Source organism: Symsagittifera roscoffensis, chromosome 4, assembly GCF_963678635.1.
Source record: "Symsagittifera roscoffensis chromosome 4, txSymRosc1.1, whole genome shotgun sequence".
NCBI lineage: Eukaryota > Metazoa > Xenacoelomorpha > Acoela > Convolutidae > Symsagittifera > Symsagittifera roscoffensis.
This window is the reverse complement of record NC_087065.1, coordinates 44115935-44125665: the sequence shown is the minus strand read 5'-3', so window position 1 is coordinate 44125665 and position 9731 is coordinate 44115935. Positions and strand designations below refer to the sequence as shown.

The 9731-nt window shown below is 36.4% G+C and overlaps 1 protein-coding gene across 1 annotated transcript in view; it reads right to left on the bottom strand.

The window, feature by feature from the left end:
* Positions 1–3196: 3196 nt before the first annotated feature.
* LOC134844899 (uncharacterized) overlaps positions 3197–9731 on the bottom strand; it is a 14090-nt gene continuing 7555 nt past the window's right edge. The window contains exon 2 of the mRNA XM_063861726.1: positions 3197–4788. Within this exon, the coding sequence (XP_063717796.1) occupies positions 3197–4786 (1590 nt within the window). The 5' untranslated portion in view covers positions 4787–4788. The remainder of the gene's footprint in view (positions 4789–9731) is intronic.

The following is a 9731-nucleotide window of genomic DNA, read 5'->3' as shown; positions in this document are numbered from 1 at the left end:
GAGACACTAGACAAAAACCCAAACAACTACAACCGAATCTAAGAAACAACAGAACGACGTTCGATCACAAACAGAACTCAACGAGGTCAACGAAGTCAACAAGCAGTACGAGTACTGCGTAAGCAGAGTTGACCCGGAACAACAGTGTACAGAGGAATACTAGTAAACAGAAGTGACGGTGTAAGTCAACGAGCAGTACGAAAACTGCGTAAGCAGTGTTGACACGGAGCAACAGTATCGCCAAACAAAACACCACCAATGATATAAAAGCATACACAACAACTGGCGGCAAAGAATTAAAATTAGCAAGCATAATAGCAACAACGGACCAAGCAACAGAAACGGAGGCGGATGAGACACATAATTCCACCGGAAAACCTCCAAAGAGTTGTGGGATAATGTTTATAGCCGCAGAGACCCGCTAAGATCAGAACAAGAGACCAATATTGAATTTCGAACAGAAACAGGACTGGAAGGCACCAAAATGCGCGTATGGAGACTATTAGTATAACATCAGAAAACGACTCCACTTCAAAGAAGATTGACTTCTGATAGATGACCGAATCATAATACGCAGACAGCTACGCCAAACTATATTGGACATCTTACACGTGACGCATCCCGGAGCTACGGCAGTGGTGGACCTGCGCGATAACATTTAGTTTCCGCACACTCAACGAACCATCGTGCAAATGGCCCAAAACTGACGAAATTACACAGAACAAGGTGAAATTTTAAAACCAGCGTTAGAAAAATCACAACCATTCCAGTTGGAACCAGTTGTCAAACCAAAAGTGGAAGTACATTTAGACTTCGCCTGACCTTTACCGGACAAGCTAAATGAGGACTCGTACAGTTTAGCTGCGCTAGAAAGATGGTCAAATTGTCAACAGCTAAGGTAGTCACAAACACAACTGCAGATATAACATAATAGTTTATGCAAAAATACATCAAATATTGGGGTCCCAAGAAAATTAAGATGCGACCAATCTCAAACTTTTAAAGCAAAAAACTACATTTTGTTTGCAAATCAAATAACATTCAACTCCTATTCGCTCCGGAGGACAACGACAGATCCATAGGGGTTGTCGAACGCCTAATACAAACACCAAAACGTAGATAAGGAGTCATGCGAATAGACAGAAACAACTCCCCATTTAAATTAGCTTCGGACATTGCTCGAATTATAAACACTCTAAGATTAACCCCACACGGAGTTACAAAAATTGCCCCATTTGAAGCCCACATGGAACGAAAACCTAACACACTATAATTAAAAATAGCAACATTTAGTTCAACAAACAAACTACAATGGAAAATTGCAAAACACGCTTGTTTAAATCGAAAAACTTAATGCATCCTCCGCTCCCGCCAGAGATTGAATGACCTAAAGTGCTGGTCTAAAAGCGAAATCAGAATGAGAAAACGCCGATGCAGAAACTGCCAGAACCATCAAGCTCCAACCTAAAGGACCTGGAAACCACACACACAAAGTAGTACATCTGTGAGATCCAGATATTCAAAAGCTAAGGAAAAGGAAGCTCTAAACTTAACATATAAAGGAACAAAAACAAGTCGACATTAGCATTGAAAACTACGTCTCATAAGTAGCTAGAAAAACTAAAAGAATCGCCACAAAGGTTAAAAACCCGAAAATGTTCGCGCAAAATAAAAAAGAAGGGACAGAAAAATATTAGCATAAACGCCACAAGCGTCTTGGGTGCAAAAACGAGGTAAACAACCTCCTTTACTGCAGTAAAGCGTATTCGCTTTTGTCTCAAACCCTCAAGTCTGTGGGGTCATTGAAGACCTTCGCTACTAAGTGACTATCTTGCATACAAGTCTGCAAGACATGCAGGTCCATGTTTACATTTTCTAGACATCGAACAGCTAAACTCAACCCAACATCCGATGTTTACAGAAGACGAAAAGACGCCATACACTGGAAGATAATGGGTGGAGAACCAACTCCCAGGCAGGGAAGGGGAAACGATCTTCAAACAGGCCGATAAAATGACGCAGTAGAATCGGGACCTTCATCAAGCGACAATTTGTCTCGGAGAATACAGCACCTTCTCCCAAATGAGTAGTTGTGAAAAAACACCCCTCACTCAAAATTAGCGGAATCGTCAAGAAAGTCAAGAAGGACACAACAAACGACAATAACGAAGGCGCTAGAAAATTCAATCCCAATCAATAGTCCAGAATCCCCAAAGGAGTTTTCTCTAGCATCATCGGAACAACAACAGCAGCAACATATCCAACGCAGAAACACTTCGAGTTTAAAATGTCTAATCCACGAAATGGGGTTCAAGAAAGACTCACCAGAATTTGTTGCCGGCATGAAATTTTTAGCGACTATCAAATAAACGACAACATCAACGTTATAGACCTTTTGTCCCCATCGGAGAGCCCAATGAACCAAAAGATGCAAAGGACAGAGAAAAAGATGGCAACTTGCACGGAAGAGCACAAGAAACATCGAGAAGAGGAGGAAACAACTGCACAAAAAAGAAACCATTGGACGTGGAAACAGCTCTGGCAACTTAAAAAAAAAAGAAAAAATGAATCAGTCCTACATGGATTTTAAAACCCATGTCGCACCCGGAAAAAAACTCAACAAGTCCTACGGGGACCTAGGAACTCTTTTTATGTTAAGATAGAGGGGAATGTCACCCGGCTGGGTTAGCTTAACCTTGTGATGTTTCATTTAGACAAATGTATACAACTAAACGGCCAAACATATGGCCTTGACCGATATGGACAAACCGTATCGGTGAGCACAAACGCTCAGACCACGAGAATACTTCATTGAATTCAGTTATCTTTTCATTCTTAAATAGTTATTGAGTTATCGTGCCAATCCGTTCGGATTCTAGAATAGATCATGCAAAGCGGTATGACAATAGGGGTGGCAATTCTTTAGATATTGATTTTTTTATATAAACATGATGGAGAAAGACAAGTGGTGTGCTTAAACGTGCGTTTCAAAGAAACCATGTGGGGGTTGGGGATTGTTAAGTAGACTCTAGTTTTTTGGCGTTTAGCGGCAGCCCAAATTACTGTTAAAGCGACTTGAGTTTGCAATGTCAGAAATCTCGCATAAGTGATTTATTTACCAATAATCTTTTTGCACAAATCATGCAATACATCGCCCAATTTGCATCGAAACCGGTAGTTATATATATATATACACTTACCGCTGCTGGAATTTTTTGGAAGCTCGGTCTTGAGGTTTTGCGCTGACAGTAAATGTTCGTGTGTTACCAGGTTTTAAGGGCACGGTTAGAGAGCCGTTTTTTGCTATTAAAGCCTCCCTTTCAACGTCTTTTCCGTCCGCTAATAATTTAATGGCACTCAAGGCTCCGTAGAAACACTCGTATTTGGCCAGTCTGAAATATGTTTCGAGATAACCTTCTTGAGAGTCGTATTCGCCGACAGTTCGAACTGGATGCAGCTCGTCAAAAGTTTTTCGCTGGTGATAAACGAACTCATGCACTTCATGTAAGTTGGGTGCTATGGGGACATTGTTTGTCGACTGATCTCTTAAGCTCTTGTTTTTCAATAAGTCATTGAAAAGAGGAAGGCGGGCAAAAGCTGAGTGGTTTAAAATTATGTGATCAACTTTTTGTGACAATTCGTCGTGATGGCTTTTGACGATGAAGAAAAAATAGTAAATGGTCGTTGCAGAAGCAAAACCTTTTAATGTTTCTAAATCTGAAATGAACTTATGGAAGTTGGAATTTTCATCCAGGAAATTGAACTTGTTCAATATTTCAAGTAGTTGCTTCGTGTAATGGTCCCCTAAGTAGTTTGCGCTATATTGTATTATAAGTAAAATGGCGCCTGAAATTTTTTCGTTGTGCATTGTATGCCGGCGGGATTTGGGAGACAACAAAGCCGACAAAACCGTCTTCACCGACGTTTCATTACTAAAGTGATTCATCGCATCTCTATTTGTCAAAGTGCCATCATTGATTGAATGGAAGAAGAGAATAACTTCCTCGGCAACCCTGAATTCATCTCGAAGTTTTCCGAATTTCTTCAAATAAGCTTTGGTTACTGGCACATTTTTCGGGTCGTTTTGGTATTTTTTGATGTATCCGGGGGCGAAGTGAAGCTGTAACTCGTCTTCTTCCTCTACTTTGACTCCCAAGCTATAAATATTTCGAAAATTGAGGTAAAACGTATGTGATTTGAAAAGCTGTGGATCAACTTTTGAGTTCTCAACTAAGACAAAGCAATAGTTGCGATTAAAAGGAATTTTTTCAACTATAGCATCGTAAGTTATGAAATGGTTCGAGCTATTTCTTCTGAGATCGACACTTTCTTCTGTCGCTTGATCAAAAATAAGCTCTCTGGGGTGCGAACGTTTCACTGATAGGTCATAAATTTCTGTTTTTAGCGTATATGTGTGAATGCGGACCGAAAAATTGACAATTGAGCCTTCTAAAATTTCAGAAACTCCTGAAAATTTACAGCCCTTCAATCCATTTTTCTTTCCCTTGCCAAGGTTTATTTCAATCAATGAGTCGTTTTCCGAAGGGAAAAATGCTTGCAACTGAATAAAATGAGAACAATCTTGGTTGACCTCAATGACCCCGTGCCAATCGCTCATTTCAAGCACAATTCCAAAGACGTCTGGATAAACCAAGCAGTCTGCGACATTAAAGTCGTCGTCAGGAACTGAAGATTTGTGGCCCGTATTCACTATCGACGGCTCGATCAGACAATTCTTCTTCTTGCTTTTACCGACTGATACCCATTCTCCGTCATCTTCACCCATTCCTAAAGAAAATTAACCCTGAATTTATTGAGCGGTTTATATGGGGTTTAGGAACTTAGGCGACAGGAAATTAGACGATCAGAAAATAACAGAATTTGGACAATAACTTGCGCGCAAATTGCGTGAAACTTGTTTACCGACTTAAATGGTCTTTTGGCTGAGTAAATACTGGTTGTCCAATTTAGATATTAACTTGCGTGCAAATTGCGTGAATTTTGTTTACAGACTTAAATTAACTTTTGGCTGAGTATATACTGGTTGTCCTTAAATTCCGTTTTTACGGTCGTCCAATTTACTTGTCGTCTAATTTCGTAGGCCCCTTGCGACCATAAAAAAATTGGCTTTTATTAGACTTTCTGATCTCTCTATTCTAAGCAATTGACATAATCAAAATTGGAGTTTTGAAGCAAAGTTGCAGACTAACCGTTTTTTTTTGCGTTCGCATTTTAGGAATTATGGAATGAAAGTAAAGATAGAACAAGACTGCTCGTATCAGGGCGAAGCCCTGAATGTTCCGATTGCCTTTTAAGGTTTATGGAGCAGTAATAACATAAAAAATTCAATGAAATAAAACAAAGTCAAAAAAAAAATTCTTAAATTTGAAATTTTTTATGAAAATCATCACCCCACACGCCATACAAAATACAAAACGATAGATTTCGCTCCTTGTAACAAACCAATTATGGCAAAGAAACTTCTTTTAACCAATTTGGAACGATTTCTAGGACGGATTAACTCTCCGCTTACGCGTTAATAGCGCGAAATATATCGCGCGTTAATTGTCCCAAATTGGCCAAAATGGCAATCGTTAAAACCCCGCAACTTTACGAAAAAAGATCACAGGTAAAATATCTTTTCAAATTTGAGCTCAGGACAACCATACCTTTCGAATGATGTAAAAAAGTTCCGTCAAAAATGGCTAGTTAAAAAGTCGAAATTTGTCTGAAGAAAAAAAACCCACCCCGAGCACAAATATTCCGTTACTTTCGTATCGAAAGTCGGAACAACAAGACTGCTCGTATCATGGCGAAGCCCTGAATGTTCCGACTGCCTTTTAAGGTCTATGAAGCAGAAATAAGATGAAAAATTTAACTGTAAAAAAAAGAAAATAAAATGAAAAAAAAATTTGAAAAAAAAATTGAGATTTTTTGTGAAAATCATCACACCACACGCCATATAAAGTACAAAGTGATAAATTTAGCCTCTAGTAACAAATCAATTATGGCAAATAAGCTTCTTTCAACCAATTTGGAACTATTTCTAAGATGGATTAAATCTACGCTTACGCGTTAATAGCGCGAAATATATCGAGCGTTAATTGTCCCAAATTGGCCAAAATGCCAATCTTTAAACCCGCATAACTTTACGAAAATTGATCACAGGTGAAATATCTTTTTCAATTTAAATTCAAAACAACAATACCTTTTGAATGATTTTTAAAAATTCCGTCAAAAATGGCTAGTTAAAAAGTCGAAATTTGTCTGAAGAAAGAAACAACCCACCCCGAGCACAAATATTCCGTTACTTTCGTATCGAAAGTCGGAACGATAAAGAAAATAAAGGATAATGGACAAAAATTTAAACATTGTAGACGCTCAGAAAAAGCACAGGTACTATTTAGAAGGTTAAAGTCAGTTCCATCTTTCTGCTTATTGGCTAAAATTATCATTTTTGTTTGATCATTTTTTTTACTCTACAGCATCATCCTTTTGCCCCTGCTGAAACATAACACTTGCTTAATATTCATTGTTCCTACCAATGAAAGTGTGAAGAAACTTCAACAAAGTCAGACATGCACCACAAAAAATCATCAGATTGAGTCAAGTAACATATAAAATAAAAGCTCCTTCAGTTGTGATTCGACCTCTTTAAAAATTATTTGAAAATTTTTAAAGTATCAGTCGACAAAAACCGTTTTGAAATTTTAGGTCCTAGGCTAAATTCAGGCGGCTAAAGCAAATATGTAGGTGATTTAAAAACCAAAAGCTCTTAAAGAGGGTTGGAAACAAAATTTTCCGAAGCTTTCTTTTCATCTGATTTGTCCATAATTTTTTTCTAAAATTCGGAAAAAAATTAGTTGCTAAATGTTCTAAGAAATATATAGAAAAGTCACAAATAGGAATGAGACAAAAGCTCGGTTGTTTGAAACAGTGTTATTTATTGTGGTGTAAGACGATAAAAACAATAGTAAATGCTGGCTGCATAAGCAATTTCTCGGTTTGTTTTTTTAAAATAAATTTAAAGGAATTAATTTTTAGTTGTTGATTCGTGTGATGATCTCTTATTTGATTTTCGCTATGTTTTATATCATTAAATAAGCGCTAAAAGTTCAGTTTCCCTCAGATACGGGTCATTTTTGGACGACGTCGTTGAAGTGATTTATGGCATCTGTCAATGTACTATCACTAATTGAACGGAAACACTGAATAATTTCATCAGCACTATCGATTCTATTATTCTAATATTTCATTTAGTGAGCTTCAATTAATGGCTCACTTTGAGCTGAAAATGTTTATTTTAAAAACGAGGAGAAAAATACGTCATATGAAAATCTTGTAAACTATCCCCGCCCCCCCCCCCCCCCCCCATTTTAATAGAGGAGCAAATAGCTAACAAGGTCCAAAATTCCGATATGCTTAACTGTTCAATTATTTCTTTATAGGGGGATTCGTTACAAGGTACCATAGGGGGAGGATAATTAACAAGATCCAAACAACTTAAAACAAAGGAAAACCTGCGATCGAAGAGGAAGTTGTCAACAAAAGCATCGTATGTTATGAGCTGAAATTGACGCTTTCTTCCGTCGCTTGATCAAAAATAAGCTACGCAGTATTCGAAAGTTTCACTCTAAGTCATAAATTGTAGTTTTTAGAGGGTCTACATGAATGCGGACCAAAATTTTACAAAAGAGATGGCTGAAGTATTATACACGCCGCTTTTCAGCTTTTCAATACATTCTCGTACCCAGTAAATTTTCTAAAACAGATCTGAAATATAATCTTTTTCAGCTCTGAATTTCAGATCTGAAATAGATTGTGAAATGTTTAAATAAGGCTTGGATACTTTAAGGATTGGCTATTTCAGTTATAATTTCAGGTCTGAAATTTAGTCTCTCTTGTTTTTTTTTTCAGATCTGAAATTTAGTTTTTCCTGGTTATTTCAGATCTGAACAGTCAATGATTTTGGCACAATTTTTACAATTTTTGATTTTTTGATAGCTTCTGCTAGCGACTAGCAGGTACTCAGCAAAGTCTCAAATTGGAGACTGTCAAAATGTCTCCCCAGGCATGAGATAAACATTGGAAACGCATAAGTAGCGCATGAAAACCAAAAAATTGACAGGTAATCTAACAGTTTTTGAAAAACTTTTTAACACAGATGAACAAGAAATTTAATTCGAAATAAACACTTTGTGAAATGTTTCGGATGTTTTTACCGCTAGTTAAGCTAAACATATTTGTGTCTTGCAGAAACATCAAAAAATAGAAACTCAACATTTGCTCGAAATGCATAAATTATAATTTAACAAAGGATTTCTCAGATCTGATTTCAAATCTTAAATTTTGTTTTTCAAGGTTATTTCAGATCTGAAATTTTCTATTTTAGATCCAAAATTCAGATCTGAAATTTGTAAATTCTCATCTAGATCTGAAACAAAGAGTCTCAGATCTGAGAATCAATTTATGTAAGAAACAAAGAATTTCAGATCTTGCACAGAAAATCTCCTGGGTATGGGTTCTAAAAATCCTTCCTAAAGTTTGTACGCCTTTATTCGCTTCTTCTTTTAAAAAATATTTTTCACTAATTATTAAGAAAGTATGCAATTTACGAATGGCACAAATTTGTTCAAAAGTTCGGCGATGCCAAAAAGTTCTGACAAATTTTCTACTAAAAGCTACTTTTTAGGTTAGTGCAATTGGTTTCTTGCATTTGCTCAGCCAGTCAGTCTGCCATCTGCTGTGGCAGAAAGCATTCACAGAAACCGTAACAAGAAAATTTGAATATATACCTGTTTAATAAGTAGACAAACAAAAAATTGACAGCGAATCAAAAAAATGACAATTGATATAATTGCTGAAGTTTTAGAAACACCTGAAAAGTTTCCGTTTTTCAATCCTTTTTCTTCTTTAAAAAAATTTATTACAACCGTTGAGTCATTTTCCTAACTAATAAATGCTTGCAATTAAATAAATTAAGAACGATCACCACTGCTTCTAACAACCAATTGTTCAGTTCAAGCAGAGTTCCAATGACGCGACGAATGGATAGACTTAACAGCCTGCAGCAAGAAACTTTTCGTCAGAAACTCGTCAGAGAAGTTTTCCTCTATACTGAATGTCTATTTTGCGTTCAGATTGGATTTTTCTCGTTATCACCAAGTGATACGACCAATTCCCCTTTATATTCACACATGTCTAATCAAAACAAAATTAAACCTAATTCTCAACGAAGGTTTAGATGATCAATTTTTTTTCTTATCAGTCTTAAACGTTTTCTGAACCTTTTTATAAATTTTTGCCTGATAGCCAAAATTTGCCGATTTTTGCATCACAGCCAATTTTTTTTTATTGAGAATTTAATTTTTAAAATCTTTTAGACTCTATATCATTAAAAAAACTTACTAATAAACAGGCTTAACTAAACAATAGACTGACCTAAACAAAAGTTAAAGCAAAAGTAGATGATGATCAGGCTGCCATTATTCATAAATTATCAAAAAATTTCATAAAAGTTTCATTTTATTGGTGTAATATAATTCAAAATCCGGAAAATACTTTTGAAGGATTTCTATCCAAAATAATATGAAAATGAAAAAGGAAAAAAACTTGAGTTTTGGACCTGTTGACAAGTTCACTATTTTGTGAATAAGGTCAACCGTAGTAAAAAAATTTTTGAATAATTGCACGGCAACAAAAATTTTGACAACTATCAAGTCCTGTCGACG